Source organism: Limanda limanda, chromosome 5 (genome assembly GCF_963576545.1).
Source record: "Limanda limanda chromosome 5, fLimLim1.1, whole genome shotgun sequence".
NCBI classification, from domain to species: domain Eukaryota; kingdom Metazoa; phylum Chordata; class Actinopteri; order Pleuronectiformes; family Pleuronectidae; genus Limanda; species Limanda limanda.
Genome location: NC_083640.1, coordinates 21,500,905 through 21,518,995, shown reverse-complemented (window position 1 = coordinate 21,518,995; position 18,091 = coordinate 21,500,905). Strand labels below are relative to the sequence as shown.

Genomic DNA, 18,091 nt, shown 5'->3' with positions numbered 1-18,091 from the left:
GATGTAATGGAAAAAACAGTTTGTTCTTCAGACTAATTCTCCCGTGTCTTTTCATGTTCTTCACCATTTGGAATTGAGCTGTAAATGTGGGAATTTGTGAAAACATTTGTTAGACTTTTGAACCCTACTCGACCAATGAATCTTCATTTTATTTCATTCTTTATTCGTCTTTGATAGACAAGTATGTAGAGCTCCAGAAAAGTGGTATTTGCATCAAATGAATGGCAGAAAACAATTTTAAATTTGATTTAAACATTATTTTCAAGCAGCAAGACAAAGTAAAAACCTGAACAAGGATGAACTGGGTTTGTTGAATGTGTGAAATTAAGGACGTGGTTGTTTTGTCAGTCGCTAAATCATGAATTATAGTAAAATTAACATTTGGAGGTTTTACAAAAACACATTGGCCTTCATTGAATTGCAGCATTTTTGTTCAGATGGGCAGATGAATCAGTAGCCGTCAGCTTTGGCTCCAGTTTGATGTGAATCATCATTGCATCATTTTAAAACTTCCTTCCTAAAGAGGTTGTGTTGTTAAATGTTTTAAAGAAAAATACTCTTTAAAGAAAAGGTCACCTCGCTGAGCAGATGTTGTGATAATAACTTTAAACCTTTGTCACAAAGAGAAACGGTTTTTATTTGAACTCCGGTTGTGGAAACAGGTAACAGGATGGAAACAAACACGAAGAAATATCAGCGGGTTCTAATTGTAATAATCTGTTCCCCTCGCTGTTGCTCAACTCCACCCAGAGAACAAACAGCTCATCAATCGACTGGACGACACTAGGTAGTCAGTAATGAGGTGAATGTTTGAAAAAGAAAAGCGATAATGACCCAAATGTTTGGTTTAGACGTATATAATTATGCATTTATTGACAAGAACGATACAAGTCTGCTGTGGGACAAACGGAGGTCAAGCCCACCGGCAGATGTGTGTCTTCAGTTTACTTAGCGGACCTCCTAGTCCTCTTGTCCCAGGAGAAGTTGGCTCCGTACGACTTCACCCGCGGCTTGGCGCTCCTCCTCTCTGTGATGTCGTAGCTCCAACCTGAAGTGAAAACATCCTCAGAGTAAGCGATGGGGGCCGGCGCGTCACACATATTCACTTTGGACGAGCTCCAAACCACAATGAGGTGTCCGCTGGACATCGACAGGCTGCGTGGAGTCAGATCTGCACTAATCACTTTCATGGGTCAATAAACAGAGGGCGGCCGTTTCCTTTGCTTCGTCTCAACAAACCTTTCCAGATGGTTCGGTTCCTCCGAGTCAAAGTGAACTTTCTGTGGAGCGAAACACAAACCTGCGTCCACCATGTTTCATTCGGAGACTGCTTCGAATGATGGTGTCGGCCCATCCAAACTATTCTCTTAATCTTTTATTACTGGATTCGTTATGAGGCCCACATATTGGGATCAGCTGTTCTCGTTGCAATAAAGCCATTTTTAACAGGTGCTGTTTTACTACTATCAGTAATATCACCCAATGACAATCCTGCACTGGAGAGTTTAACAAGCTGACAACATTTACAAAGATTCACGTTGTCGATATCGAAAGATTCCGATGGTGTCTGATGGACTTTGGCAAAACGAGCTAAGTTTCCATGATCATCGGTTCATTTACTGCTGAGATGAATAAAAAGCTTTCATGTGCTGGTCAGGCAGTAAAGAGGCCAAATGTTGCAGATTAAATCTAATTCCTCCTGCTCCAAAGTTACTTCAATGTAATATTGTGTTCATTGAATATTCTGTCCGTTCATTTAGTGTTGGTCAAACTCTAAAGAATGATCTGTGTCATGATATCACTTTTAAAACTAAACTGAGCCACTGAAATCAAAAGATGTTTTATCCAAAGTGTTGCTTTAAATGTTAAATTCTACCTAAAATCTTTACATTTCACATTTCGTACCGTTTTTCTCAGCGAAAGCGACGGCGTCTTCCTTGGAGGAGAAGGACAGAGTCATGTTGGACAGAGGATCAGCCCTGAAAGACACACAGAGACGGAAGTGATCTGGCTGATAACATCTGTCTGAATGTGACGATATGAAAACTTTGATTTTACAGGATACACAATACTAAAAGAAGACGAGGATTCTTACGAGGAGGCCCAGCCCATCAGCGGGTTCTCCCAGCGCTCCCTGGTGTCGAAGTCGATCTTCCACTTCTTGGTGCTGTTGCTTCCTGACTGCATGGCGGTTTTAGACGGAACAAAGATGTGAACCTTGCGTGTTTTGATGTGCTCGTCTGGAACGCCCGTCACAGAGGTGATGTCCTGTAGAGAGAGGGAGCCCAGTGTCAGACGGGGGAACAGGACGAATTCAAACATATTGTACATAATATTAACCAGTTTGTAAAGAAGTTGCTTCTCAGAAAATGGCAATGCTTATAATTTTAACATTATTTATATACCAATAAAACTGTGCATGGGCCTATGAACGTGTGTTTGTCTACAACATGTATAAAGACATTACAAAAAAGTTTTAAGAATGATAAGATTTGTTATGTTGTGAAGTTTGCGGATGTTGATTGAATGAGCTGCTGATGTGATCGTGGGCCCAACGTTATTTTTAACACTCCATCATTTTATGATCAACACGTCTTTCGACCAACACTCAGAAGTAGTTTTGTTTGATTGTTTTTAAGTTTCCACAAAACTACAGAACGGATTTACACAATTAAACTTGGAATGATGGAACATGACGCAAGAAAGAAACCCTAACATTTTGGGTCCGATCAGGGATTATTATCTTTTATCACTTTTTTTAACATTGTGAGAAAATACTTTTAGTGCTAAAGTCCTTTGAAGGTCTTTAATTCCATAATGAGTAGTGTTAGAAAGTGATTCATCTTAAAACAATCGTCAGCGGCAAAGCTTTGAACTTAGAGGAGGGTTCGTTAGAGTGAGCCGTCAAAACAAATACTGAAAGCCGTCAAACTTCCTTCTTACGCAACCATGTGCATGGAATTAACCGAGTGACATGTTTCTGGTTGCAGAGCAGCCGGGTTCTTCCAGGACAAGTCTGACTGATGTCTTTTTCTTTCCCTGCAAACCAGAGAGGGCCACGAAAAGACGAATGTGTGTACATTAGTTGAGGGAGGTCATCTGAAAGTTAGCTGGCAGGTGTTCAAAAACACAAGCCGAGGCTCTGACCGCATGTTCTTATGTCAGAAAGATGGGGTTAGGAAAATATTCAGGTGCTATAAAAAGTAGTTAGGTAATCGACTCCATGATGTTTTATATTTTTGTACTTCACGTCGATCTGTAGGGATTTATTTTCACAAAAAAAGCTTGAATACGTCTTCAGTGTCAGAAGAAAAAGCAATAAAATATAAAAAAAATCCAAGGAGTGAACACTTTTTATAGGCACAGTAAAATAAACTAAAAAGTTTGGATTGTACTTTTATTCTTTGTGTGATGTGCAGCTCGCTCTGTGGGCAGGTCCGGCTCTGCCAGCACAGCTGTTACAAATACACATCAATTTCTCCCATGCTTTAACCTGTCAGAATTTTACTGTGATTTTTCTTTACTTCTTGATATGTGGCTTGTAAACGTCCGTCAGCATTTAATGGTCGGACTCTTTTTTTTCCAGGTAATAGTTTTTGTTTTTTAGCACTTAAAATTTCTGCTCAATTTTATTTTAAGTGAATAACAACTTTATAAAATACAGCTTACAGATGAGGAAAAGAGTAAATGTCAGATTCAAACACCAAAAACACAGAAAACAGGATAAGAAGAATATAATAAGAGATTTTTATGCAGTTTGTTTTAGATGAAATTAATGCTTAATACTTAATTCTTTTATTTACTCCAGACAGTATCAGAAAGTAGGCCAGTGAGGCTGCAGGAGGAGGAGGGGGGGGGGCGTACTAAATGCATATTTGTGAGCAACTAGAGACCCTTCAAGCTCCGATCAAGGATCTCGTCCAATTCTTCAGGGAATTAGCAAACAAGCAATGGGAAGTCTCCGACAAAACACAGACCAACCTCCCAGCATGCAACCAGCAGCCACCCAAGACTGAGGGCCTTCCAGGGTGCTCTCCTTTCAGTACAAGAATTTTACACATTTCAATGGCCATTACAACTTCAAAGAATCAATTTTTCATCATTGTCTGTCATCTGCCAGTTGATTTGTAGAAAGGGGGTCGTTGTGCATGAACTCAACACAAAAGCTGGCCTCTCCCTGGGCTAAAGGAGCTTCCAGTGGCATTTAAGCCTCGGAAATTACAGGTCCAATTGCTTGACTACAGCTCGTTTCGGGGGGAATATCTTTTGCTATGCTAAGGCTCGACCAGACTGAATTTAATCATAAACAAGATCTGCACTTTGAAAAGATTGTTAAAATGAAAGGGAAGAGACGAACAAAAGGAGGGGGGGAAAATTCACAAGTGCTCGGTAATTATTTCCGGCTGCCCTATCTAATTAACCTTGACAATTCCCTCTTGTCAGAGAGAGGAGGAAAACATGTTCTCTTCACCCAAAGGGGGTAACGCTGGACGGTTCATGACACCAGCCTGCTGCAGATAATCTAAAGCCGTTTAAAAATGTTTCCGTTGGATAGAAGTTTTATATTTTTTAATGAATCAAAATACCTGATACTCCTGAAGTGAAGAATTCCCTAAAAACCAAAACACATTTGGATTTGGGAATTCAGGGGGAAATGGTACCTTCTTAGTTGAGGTGAACTCAACCTGCAGTCACAAACATTTAGTACTTCTGTGATCTTCTCTGTTCTGGGAGATAGATGCACGAAGATCCCTCTCGGAGACGCCGTAGAAATGACACCCTTGGGATTAGCAGGGCCAGACGATGGTTACGCATGTGTACATTGCATAAACCACAACTGACACATGAGGCCCATGTATGGTAAACTGGTGCAATAATTTGTCCAGATGTAGCAGACCTTAAATCACATCTTAGGCATGGGTGAGCACAAAAGGTCCTTCATGAATGAGGAAGGATGTGTCAAAACAAAAGCCCGGCCAAATCACTGAAAACACACCGCTCATTATCTGGCATTGTTTGCAAAAATATGAGTCTAGACTTCTATGATACTTGCACGCATTACACTGAAAGCTAGGAGGGTTATTGGCATGACAGACTCACCCACAATACCCAGATTCACAAAGGGAATGATTGTGGCTGGAATGTGGTGTGTTCCCAGGAAGACTAGAGAGGGATATCACAAAAGGAAAACCCACACGGTGGGCACTTTTTCTTCTGCCATGTACAGGAAGCAAAATGAGAACTATCAAGTTTGACACTATTCACAGGGCCTTCACGGGGCCCTACAATACCTGGCTGGGCAGACAGAATGCAGGGCTTAAGAGAGGGGGGGAAAAAGGCTGGCAAAGTCTCCGTCACGTGAAAGCGTGTCGATAATTCTGACACCTCCAGGCTACGTGCCAAATAAAGAGCACTAGGGGCTTGTCGCTGTGGGGCCGCTGGGCCCACCAGAATGCTGAAAGCTGGTAGATTTCTGTGTAAACAAGAAAAAAATCTAAACGTGCTCAAGTGTTAAACTGAAGGAAATAACAGGAGAAAGGAGAGAGACAGAGCGTTCTCTTACGAGAGAAGGTGAGGAGCAAAATACATCAAAATAAAAGATTGTGAAATTCAGTCTTTTCCGTCCTGGTACTAATTCCTCTGCAGAATCAACCTAAAAATGTGGAAACCAGTAAGAGAAGCCTGATTATCATTAAGTTTCATTTCTTCCTCCGGTCTAAGTGTCTAGTTCATGTTCGTGAGGATTCAGAACAAAAACAGCCGTGTGTTAAAAAAAACAAAAACAATGCATGAGGCCGCGTTTGTGATTGTGTGTTGCTTCAGGTACCAAGACAACAAAATGCTCTTCTGGAAATTTGAGTCACCGTTCCGATAGTTTGAAGTTTTATCAGACACCAAAACACTGCACGGAGGATTGGACAGTGCTGCAGCGTTAACAGTAGAAATACTGGGCTCAGGTTAAAGAGTAAATCACAGCATTTTGTTGTGATGCAGCCAAACAAATAGACTTTTTTGCTAATTCATTAAAAGCTATTTTAACATCCCATTCATAGTTTGTGTATTTCATTTACAGACATTTAAGCTATTCATATTTTCTTAAGGGACCACAAAGAAGTATCTAAACATGAAACCATTTAAGTTGACTGAGTTATTGCGTCAATTCGAAAGACGGTTGGCTGTAAGTTTGAAAGAAGTTGAGTTAAACCAGTTAAATATTACAAAAGGTAATACAAGATATCATGATGGTTAATTACTGGAAGTGCTGATACAAGCTGTACAAACAGGGAGCGTGTTTGGCTTATCAGGGGATTTTGTTTCCCAAGGACTAATGACTTGGAGCTCTGCAACTGACTTTCTCCAGTTTCAGAAAAGACGAAACGCAGAGCATGTCCAAGCCTTGTGCAACCTGGGATTTCTGTCCACTGGACCAAACCAGTTTGAGATTACAGATTGGTCTGTTAAGACAACCCATGAGCTGAATATTGCTTTCTATTTGATTGGCCTCAGAAAACGTGGACTGCTGCTCGACAGGTCAGAGAGAAAAGGGATTTCCATGCCATGGCTGGATTTCCTCATGTCATTGGAGCAATTGACTGGATCCACATCTCAATGAAATCTTCCTGAACAAATTCAACTTCATCACCATTAAAAGGTGTCTCTGCTGTCAGTGTGCAAGTCCTCTGCCACATTGGGTTTTGTTGAATGCAGTGACACATGGTCATGAAGGAGCTGTTGAGGACGGCTGATTGGTCCCTGACTTATGTTTTGTATGCCAGGTTTGATCTTTACTGGGAAACAATATCTGGAATTATAATTGTTGTGTTTATTTAGGAGACCAGGCTTATCCATTAAAAACATGACCACTGTCTCAACTCACAAACCCCTCCAGTCAACAAGACACACACAAGAAGAACTTTGGAGCGAACCATGGGCCGGCTGAAAAGAAAGGAGGTTCCTTAAAATGCCGTTCTGTGAATGTAATACGAAGTGCAAATTCCTTTTACGGTTGGCTACATTGTCTGGGCTTGCAGTCGGCTACACAACATTGCAATCAGAAAAGACCTCGACTGAATGGCACTAGACGGCAGTGTCTCCCAAGTGGAAACACCCTAAAATCTATCTGTGGGACACAAGGTTCTCTGGTCTGGTAAAAGAACATTTGAAATGTTGGCAGAACTCTCAAGCGCCATCGGCACCAGGTACTGCCTATCACCTGCCCAATACCGTCCTGATGGTGAGGCACGTGGTGGCAGCATCCTGCTGAGGGGTGTTTTCCAGCAGCAGGTACAGCGAGACTGGCCAGGGCTGAAGCAAAGTGTAGAAATGTCCTTAATGAAAACCTGATTCAGAACATTCAGGCCCTGAGACTAGGGTGAAAGTTCATGTATGCAGCCAAGACAACTCAGGGGTGGCTTAGGGAAAACTCTGGAAGAGCCTCGACTTGAACCCGCACATACATCTTTGAAGAGATCTAAAAAAGACTGTTCACCGATGGTCTCCTTCCAACCTGACGGAGCTTGAGAGGATCTACAGAAAAGAATGGCCGAAAATCCTCAAAGCTTGTTTAAAGCTTGTTGCATCATACCCAAGAAGAGTGAAGGCCTTGTAAACACAGCCCCTTGTGCTTTCTGTATGGGAGGGACATACATCAATCAAAGAGTGGTTGTTTCTATAATACATTTCTGACTCTGGCACTGAAAAAATTGCTTTATTCTACTTTTCTTGATTCCACCGACAAACCTGGGATTAGCTCAACTGTCGTTCTAACATCTATGAACACCATAACCAACCTATTGGAACTAGAAAGTTAATCATCCAATATTGGTGCATTAACATCAAACTGCACCAGTATGAAAACTTTTATTACAGAACCTAATGCATTTTTTTTTTTTTTGAATATTTATTTAAGCCTCGGAAGACACATTGAGGGATAAGACCCTCATTTTCAATGGTGCCGAGGGTACAATAAAAAAGTTGATACATTAAAAGTTAATACATTGAATAAATAGGAATGAAATAAATATGCATATATATATACACAGTAATACAAGGTATAAAACAATTCGTCAATAAAATACTATGGCAAAGTCAACTAGTATAAAAATATGCCGGAGTAATTTTGAAATCTGTCCAGTGGAGCCAGCTTCGATTCCAATGTTTCAAGCACATTTTTTAGACAAACAAAATGGTGTAGAGTAAAACAGTATCTTTGCAGTAAGATGCTAACTCATTTGAAAAATTACAGAAGTACACTACGTATATATTTCGTTACTCCATAAAATTTGCATTGGTCAGACTCTAACTTGAGCTTCTGAAAGAGTGGACATTAGGTCGGCAGTTTGAATCCAGGCGAAGACAAATTGTCTCCTGTTTCACGTGTCTGACACCCGGACTAACTCCTAAACTGTTTTACATCTAAAATAAACAATACAATTAAATCACATGAATCTAGTCAAATTATTAGTTGTAAAAACGATCAACCTTTTAGTCAAGTAGAGTGACCTTGTTAGATAGACAAAACGTGAAAATATTGGTTTGACACAAACTGTATAACCAAAACTTTTACTTAGAATCTAGCATTTTAATATAAACCCATTCATAGTCTGACTATTGCCAAGAACTATCAGGTGTAGATTAGCAATAAATTAAGTTTCAATTCCTAGAAAAAAAGTCCATTCAGATTGTCTAAACACAAATATTGGCCGTCCTATTTTTAGGGTTTAAATGTAAACTGAGGTACAGAGTGTATTTTCCTGTTAGTACAACAACAAAATAGACGAACTAAACAAACAACGTTTGTCTGTACACAACTGACTCAGACTAAATACTTCTAGCATCACCACAACCTTGTTACAAGTAGTAGTGGACAGCGTGACAACCATGAAACAAGTATAGTGCAGCCTATCATTGTATGAACGCCTGTATGCCAAAACTGCAGCCCGCCAGCCGGGGGGGGTCATAAGGTCAGCCAAGCTGAATCATGTTGAGTCAGCATGTGGTGAAAGCCCAAACACATCACCCTTAACCCCCCACTGTCCTGCCCACACCCAGACCAAGAGCCTCACTCAACAGCCTCCGCCAGTTCCCACCTTCAGACATCTTTGAAGTGGAAAAAGCGTGCCAATTACTGATTGGACATAGGGGGCGTCTCTAATAGAAACAAATATTATGTTGCTTGCTCATGTGTGGGAGTGGTTCAACTCTGGAGAACAAGGAGCAGCTGGCGCGAGGGTCATCTCGAATCTCACATTACACATACCGGTGAGGATTGGAAAGAGAGGGGAAGGAGAAGGTCATTTATGAATATGTCGGATGCAGACGCACTTATTTGTCTGCGTGTCACACAGCATCTCAGAAACACTCCTTCAAATGTCAATCCAAATGTTTTACAAGTAAACCAAATCTATAATCGTTTAATAAGCAAAAGTACCAAAAAAACATTAGGATGTTCCTTATATTCTTGATTAACTTAATAAAGTTAAATAACTGATAATGAAAACCAACTGATAATCAACTGCAGCTGCAAACAGTGCACATTGAGAACAGAATTAACAATTTTTCATGTTTCATCACCTAATAATCTGCCAATTCTTTTCTTGATTAGTCAATTAATTAGACTAAATTAATCATTCCGCAGAAAGTCGGCAAATAACAAAACCATTAAGAGATCTTAGAGCCCAGGGTGACATCATAAAATGCCTCACTTTGTCTGACCAGTAGTTAACAGCCAACATGCCATTCAGGCATCACAGCGACTTATAAAGACTGAAAAAGGTTCTTGAATTAGGAAAATAGCTGCAAGTTTACAATCTCTGAAGAAATGAAGGTTCAGGCAAACCGGAGCAGCAAACCTTTTTCTACCCGCTACACAAACACAACACTTTGCAGCGAGACACTTCCTAAAACTCCTCGGCACAGACAGGGCTGAGGAGTCCTCTTAAGAGGCTTAGACTCTATGGAAGAGAGTGTTAATGAATGAAATACTATTTAGTGGATGATACATAATAAAGCCTCTTGTCCAGCGCTCCACAAAGACCAACATCCTCTGACCCACTACTCCAAACTTGAGCCGAGAGATTTTTTGCATAAGCACGCCGTATGAAAGGGCAACCAGACAAAACAGACACTTAAGTTGTCTATGTGTGAGGGAGGGAGGAAGAGTGGGAGAGGAGGATGACAGGGAGAGGGGGGGGGGGGGGATTGTGAATGTGGTCTGCTGCACTGTAGGTCACTCTGTCTGTGGCTAGACAGGCTTAGAGAATATACACCGCTGTAGTGCAGACTTAAACTCCTTGTGCTAAATATATCCTCATAGTTGAGATGGCAGGATTTTTATTGTTATTGCGTCTCCGTTGTCCTTCACACTGATTTTCTTGCGATTTCCAAACACAAAAGCAAATACCTGTTAGAAGTTGCCCTGGCTGAGAGTACTTTGCCCAAGGACACTTGGGCAAACGCATCTAATTCTGCGGAAATTGAGTTCTCATGTGACACCATGCAAACCGGTCTTTCCAAGCGAATCGGCTGTATGAGAGTCTTGTCTGATCTTTGCGTGATAAATCTTGACCGACATACTCTGGATCATTTCGATCTGATTTCAATCTAAATCTTTAAAAACAACAACCGGCCTTCAGACTCAACTACCTTACCGCTATCAACCCCCACATCTTTACTCCAGATGTGATGTTATTTGCCGAGCACGCGCTGGACTTTAATTTTGTGAGAAAACAAAAGATTTCAGATTAGCAAACTCAAGATGTCAAGAATCAAATGGGCCTACAAATTTAATACGCTCTTCCTCTCTGCGTCCTCCTCCCCCCCCCCCTTCCCCCTCAAATCCCCACCCTCTAATAACTGTCCTCCTCTGTCTCATAAAACCCTAGTGCCTTTAGAGAACTCTATAACAAGGCTTCACAAGCGCTTTAAGATTATGGTGTTGCCTTTATGTGGAGAGAGGGAGCGCACTTGGCCATGGCTGAAGCAGGAGGAGACACTGAGACACTCGAGCATAAGTGGGGGATATTGTAATATCACATATTGAAGCAGCTGCTGCAGCTATAACTTTGGTTGTTTCTGCAAGAGGCCAAAGAGTAAAGCAATAGGCCTGGCTCTAATTGAGGGAGGTCACAGACATTACGTGTAAAGCGGTGTATCAGTGGCCAGCCAGCTGGACCCTGGGAGCTGCCCAGCATGCTTAATCAAACAGTAATTACAAACAAAAGCCGGTCGGCACGGGCACTCGAGGGAACAGCTCTGGGCACTGGAGCTCCATCACGCAGGTCTTTTTATTTGGCTTTTTTTCTGAAATGCAGACAATGCCTTCAATGATTTGCTCATGAAAAGATTTAAAACATTTTCGACCTTTTAAATACGAGGAAAAAAACAAACAATTGTTTTCATCAGTGATTATGCTGATTAGAGTCTTGATAATAAGTTGGTCAATAACATTTCAGAAACCGGTAAAAACATTTTGTGAGTGAGTAGAAAACCCAAACATCCTTTACTGTCACATTACCCTATAGCCAGCAAATTCTTAAACTGGGGGGGATTGCTTGATATTTTGCTTAAAAATCACCTTAAACCCGAAATTACTGAATGTGTTGCCCACTTGAGGGCAGTGGACACATCCTCAGGTCATGTTTATATTTCCTGCGGCTAATATATATTAATTTATCTGATAACTGCGGACTGTGAGTTTAATAAAACAGCTGAAAATGTAAGTAAAAATCTGAAATGAAGAGTCAAGCCCTAATTATCTGTGGGCTTAGACACTTTAATGACCAAAGCAGCCTGCACAAATCCCACTAAAAGTCTTTTTCAACGGAGCTGTTCAGATTTTTGACCTGCAGAATAGTATTGCCCTTCATAGCCTAAATTTGTCTGGAATGGATATGGCCGAACATGCTGTAGAGACGCGAGTTCCTGTAAGGTTTGCATTTTTTGGACAGACGAGAACTAAGGACAAGATAATGAGTGCCACACACGTATTGTCAGACAGAGTTTTTGGAGTGAATTCAAAATATCTTTTGCTCAGGCCAAAATGCAACCTCATCTAAACGAGGTCATTCAGAAAGACTCGCCACACAACAAGTGGCACACAGCTTTTTCCTCGGGCTGCGCCAGAGAGACAGTGTCCGAGCCTGGCATAACCTTGCAGTGGATCGAGACCCTGGTTTGATTGGTCCAACCGGAAAAGCAATTCACAATTATTGACAGCCTGATGAAGGACTAGCGTGCTGACATGCGCTGAATGCCCAAAAGGGAGAGAGTGCTCTCATTGCCCCCTTCCATGTGAGACAGAGACCACTGTACTGTAAACCGCTGAGGCCTCTCTTTTTGGCCTGTCTGGGCATTGGAGTCCTTCCCGCCGTCGCCAGCAACGGCTCCGCCACAAAGGAACCTCTGTGGCAAACAACACTGAAGTGGCCACTGTCTTTTTCGTGAGTCTCAGGGTGTCTCACAAACTTTTTTCCATGAAACTTGCTTTTTTTTCACCCCTCCCCACTTTTGGAGGCCCTTTTTTTTCCTGTCCTCTGCTGTTCCTCTCAGTGGCCCCTACTGAGAGGACAGAGACAGACACTCCGCCCAGCCAAAGGTTTGTCTGCCAGTACGGTCAGCTTTGGGCTGGGACAAAAGCGCACTGACGCTGCCCACACACAGCAAACCCCCACACGTCTGCAACAGACTCCCACATTCTCCCCAAACTCCCTCTTTCTTCTTTATCGTCTATCTCCTTCGTCTTTTAATGACAAGCCATTCACTTCAATGATCCCTCTTTGTTTTGTACAGTCGGTACATTGCTAACCATGGCCACTTTAAATGCTTACTTATCACTGTTTAGACTGTGCTTTAGCACGTAATGAAACAAGCACCATGGACGAGATACACAAGCCGCACCAGTGTAGTGAGAAAGTCATGACAGGAAGCCACTGATTATTAGCTTTATCAGGATTCTGACATTCAGTGGGTTTACATATGCTTAATCCAGTTACAGTTGGTTTGAGGGCAGTAACTTGAAATTGCAACATCATATATATTCCCACAAGCTGGGAAAAAAAGATTTTTTGAATTATGGAAATGAACTGGGGAAAAAATTCTCCTCTGCTGACAGGTTTTAATAAGTAATACACATAAAAAAAATTGTAATTTTTGTCCCAATGCGTGAGTGCAATGCCAAATCAGTGGGGTACCATTCTCTTCTGAGTGTATTATCGTGATTTTGGATAAAGAGTGCAAAAGAATGTTTATGGTGCATTTGTGGCAATGAATTTGACTCAAAGAAAAAAGAAACCTGCACCTAAACACCAATATTGGTCTTGTAAGCCACAGTCTAGCCTCTTTACTTGGGGGGTGCAGCAGAAGAGGTGCCAGTGCTCTGGTCAGGACTAGAAGCAGAGCAGCAAGTCATCCTAACTGCCGTCACCAGATTGTGTGTATTTTAAAAAAACGCTGATCATTTGACCCGACTTAAAGGCATTTGACACAGACGTCTGACTACAGCTTTGTTTTAGTGGGATTCAAAACACTTGTTTGTAATCTTTGAATCATTTAACATGACAGGCTGCCAACCTGTATCTTCTCTGCTCCACGTGTGTGGGGAGGGGGGTAAGCCACACACATGGTGAAACAGAAGGCGAGAGAAACATAGCACAGCAACACAGTGGAGACTTTCACACTGAGCTCAACAAGTGCACATAATTTGGTTAATTATGCTGTTTTATTCAAATTTTCATTTAATTATATAACTTTTTTGCAATGGCAGAGGAAGCGCTGCAAATAAATGGTGTTATCTAAATTCAAATTAAAGCTAATATTTATTAAGTGGCATCAATCACAAAGATATTGTCAAATTAAACTAGTTTTTCATCTAAACTCCATATATAAAGATATTTGGTTACTGCAGTAACTCTTACTAATAACTTGGTAGCTGGGAGCACAATGATTACATTTGCCATCATATTGCTACAAAAGCCTACTGTCCACTTCGAACCCACTTTGGCAGCGAGTTTGAAGACCTTTTTAACAAATTTTCCAGGAACGTAATTGGGGAACAGAAGATCAGACGTTTGTCACGTTGAACAGAGAGGGATCCTTACCAATTTCTCATCAACTGTAATAAGTTGTGTGTCTTGTCCTTGTTTCTCTGCCAGCCTCCATGTTGATGTGCTTGTAGACCTAAAAAAACGTTAGATAGACATTACACACAGAGCACAAAACACCAGACGAGCAACAAAGAAGTAAATGATGAATAAGCTTCACTCTGCAAACACCGACTTTCCCCGAGGAAGTGATGGGGCCAGGATATAACGTGAAATAAGAAGAGATCAAAAGTGAATTTCCCCGCCACGTATTAGTTCTGTCTGGTGAATCTCTGGCAGACTGTCGCTCTCATCCTAATGACAGGACGTGCTTAATGTTGGCTGTGGTCAACTGTCAGGCAAGGACTGTGTAGCTCTTTGTGAATGTGCAGCCGTGTCCCGTCACAAAACAGTAATGTGTCATCAGGGCTCAGAAAGTAAAGGGCTATTACAGATAATCACATTCCAGATAATGTCCAGATTATTTGTGTTTTATTTATTTAAAATGTAATTATTTTCACGAAAAGATCCTCTTACTGTCTCATATTGTAAATAAAATGTAAAAGAATCAAATCAAAAACATAATTGTGACATACGCAACTATTGTTTCAGGTGTTCTATGTTTATGGCTGACTTTATTAAGTTGTCATTCGAATGAATCCCTGCAGACAGCCCTCACATGCAGGACAATGTATGATAAAGGTAGATTGTGATAGGTAGTAAATGGAGTTACAGTATATAATGCTTTACTTTCCTATACAGTAGTTCACTGTATGTGATCAACATCTATCACAGATAAAGCAAATGTTTACGTTTTCAGATAAATCAAAAACCAAGAGTTTTTAGTTCAAGCCTCAGATATTATTTTGTACTCTTAAAATGAGGAACATGTGCAACAGTTTTTCACTTTTTATCCGTCCTTTCTTTCCTGGACTCTAAGCCAGCTGAGTCCATTTCTAATCTCCAACATCTTTATCAACTCATGTTCACGCCTAGAAATGAAATGGAATTTGAATTTTCACTTGGACAACGTGTTTCTCTTGGCGAAGCAACGCAATCAAACCTGTCAACTATTATTTCATGTTGCCATCAAATGCTTGATGAGGCCAATGTCAAATTATGAAAAGCTGAAAATAAAGCCATCAGTTGCAATGTGACTGGTCTCAGATGGCTTCAGTCCTTCAGGCAAATCAAAACCTCAGTGTGGAAAAACTCTTGGCTGCTTATGTTTCAGAGAAAATATTTGAAGAAATATTCAACAGTGTTGAAAAGAGTAGACAAAGAGGAATATGCAAGAAACAATATCATTTGCAGGCTTGTGCATAAATATGTTTGAACAAATCCTGACATTATATCATGTAATCTCACATTAACTGCTGTCAGCTTGCCCACATACACATTTAGAACAAATGTTGTTTCAGTATCTCAACATAACGCTGCAATGTGGATTACATGCCCGCCCGCCATATTTAATCTATACTAAAGCTCACATGGACTGTAAATAAAATCACTAACAATATTATAAATGTTATGTCACTTATTGTCAGTCAAATTAAATTAGAAAATATAGCATTATTGTTTCATAATCTTTATTTCCCCAAATCCCAAACAGTATCTACAGTGATATTATGGTAAGACTGGAACGAAACTCTGTTTGGATAAATTGGAGCCAAACTGTTTCAACTCTGTATCTGGGTATCAAATATTACAGAGTATAACTCAACTCTGCCGACCTATTTATTAAATAACGTCAATATCTGTCTGCAAGCAATGTTTGGAACATGAGCTACAATCAAGTAGGTGGTGATGGTTGATTGTTGGGGTTAAAAGATCTGGAGAAGCACAGGAAACTGTTCAAGAATTTGGAATTGACATATTTGTGTATTAAAAAAAGGCAGAAACCAGAAGAGCAACAAGATCAAATAAACACATATTTTGTCACGTTGTTTTTCCTATAGTGAGCAGTTCACAGGATATGATGGGTTTATTTAATAGAAACCCATGAGATCAAGTGCACACATGATTAAACCAGAAAAGGACAAACAGCCCAGTAACACAACATATTACATGAATAAAGCAGAAACGTGTGTTTTACTGCAAGAAATCCATTGTGTCAACAAAATATAAAGTGAATTTGTGATGCTAAAGGTTAGCTTCCTTTTAGCCACCTCTTTTCTTTTCGTTGAGATATGTAACTAAATGATGTATCACATCTAGGTGAATGATACTAGTAAAAAGAGTGAAGTCCATGTGTGGAGCAGTGAGCAACGTTCAACTTCATTAGCATTTAAACTCATCTCTACACAGACAAGTTGGACCTGGTGCTAGCTAACTAGCATGCTAGCTGTAAGGACACAGGGTAACCCTGACGTTAGCTAACACCCAAGTCACTTTAAATCAGCGAGCAAGAACGTACTTAAGTGTTTTAACTTCCACACTGTGCCAAATAAAGAGGGGAAACTTTATAAACGTGTTTTATTCCAGTGTTTATGCTACAACGCTGGTTAGCTTGCAGCCACAGATTAGCCTGTGACATGCTAGGCCTGCTAGCATCGCGTTTAGCCGACCTACAGTTGAATATTCCACAATAAAAGAGGCACAGTAACACGTGTGCACATTACACCACTTGACAATGGACAGTGAGTTACCTGACGGGGTTCAGCAACACCCTAGAAGCGGTGTTGATCACAGCTAATCGTCCCAAGCCGAGCAGTGACATTGAGGACGCCATGTCTGTTGTCAACACTCGAGTACGGCGAGCGCGGAGGGACAAAGCGTGCGCGCAGCAGCTGAAGGAGAAGTGGAGGAGACATGGAGGACAGATGCCAGATATTACTTTACAGTGGACAGGCAGGGAGACATGTCCGGACACAGCCAGCAGCGTCTGTTCACACCTCTCATGTTCATTTCATATATCACAGGTTTGGATGAGCAGGGTGTTGACAGAGAGGAATTTAGCAGGGGTTTCCTTACAGGGTCAAGAAATTACTTTAATGTGCTAAAAGCTTGACATGATCTTGATGCAGTGATCAAAGTGTAGAATAGACATTAAACTTCAGTTGGGATCACTTGTCTTAATGAGCTGTGTGTGAAGGTGTGTGATGCTTAAACTAGAGAACCTCAGGGTGGCAGAGAGAGCTCAACACACTGCAATTTAAGAAATAGTGAAAAACAAGTGCAATTTAAGAAAACATCTTCATTAATTTGACAACACACATGTGCAAATACAGAAATACGCTGCAAATTAAGAAAACAACAACTGGAATGTTCCTTTCCAACTCGTCAGTGGGGATGGAACCTCACAAAAGTTGCATGTGTTGTGACTTTTTTTGGAGACCATGTGTCGTCAAATTGATAAGGATGTTTTCGTAATTCGCACGTGTTTTTTGTATTTTCATGTGTTTTCTTTATTCGCAGTGTGTTGAGCTCTAACGGCCACTGTACAAACTCTCATATTTCAATGTCTGACTTGGTTTTCGATCAGTCTAATTGACATCAGAAGTTCTACCATTTTACTGATGTTACAGTAAAATGTTGAATAGGTATTGCGTGTATTCAAATATTATATATAATATGGATAGAAATACACAGCAGTTTATCCAATTAGTGTAGGGCTAAAAGGCCTTTGATTGCTGTACTAAACACTAGAGTAATGGGACATTTTTCTCAAGCTCAAACTCTTCATTGTTGTATATGTCATTTTCTGCAGCAATACTTATAGATGCCATAAGTTTCTTGAGTATAATTTCAGAAAAGGTTCATGGAAAGTTTTATTTAGTGCTAATCCAAATAAATGTAGTACTTAACCCTTAAACACCCAGTGACACGTAAGAGTTTTCCAAAGAATGAACTGATTTGTGATTTTGTTTTATTTCGGTCCAACTTCTTCTTAAAAAATCCAATAACACAACAGAGTCAGAAAAACGTATAAGGAAAAAAACTTTTATTGTTTCACTCTTCATATCTGTACAAATACCATCAAACTTTGTATGTACATATGACATTTACATAAA

The 18,091-nt window shown here is 40.5% G+C and overlaps 1 protein-coding gene across 1 annotated transcript; it reads right to left on the bottom strand.

The window, feature by feature from the left end:
• Window positions 1-841: 841 nt before the first annotated feature.
• Window positions 842-16,829, bottom strand: ndufs4 (NADH:ubiquinone oxidoreductase subunit S4). Its single transcript, XM_061071214.1, has 5 exons — window positions 16,727-16,829; window positions 14,097-14,175; window positions 2,096-2,268; window positions 1,906-1,979; window positions 842-1,048 (listed from the first exon to the last, which is right to left on the bottom strand). The coding sequence occupies exons 1-5, from the start codon at window positions 16,807-16,809 to the stop codon at window positions 945-947; spliced, it is 513 nt and encodes a 170-aa protein (XP_060927197.1). The 5' UTR covers window positions 16,810-16,829; the 3' UTR covers window positions 842-944.
• Between the last annotated feature and the right edge of the window lie 1,262 nt (window positions 16,830-18,091).

Bases quoted from the DNA above. Each gene is read 5' to 3' on its own strand.
- ndufs4 (XM_061071214.1), bottom strand. From the start codon at position 16,809: ATGGCGTCCTCAATGTCACTGCTCGGCTTGGGACGATTAGCTGTGATC. The intron at 14,176-16,726 runs GTAACTCACTGT...ACGTTTTTTTAG, and splicing joins GTGTTGCTGAACCCCGTCAG to GTCTACAAGCACATCAACAT. The intron at 2,269-14,096 runs GTAAGGATCCCT...CTCTCTCTACAG, and splicing joins TTACAGTTGATGAGAAATTG to GACATCACCTCTGTGACGGG.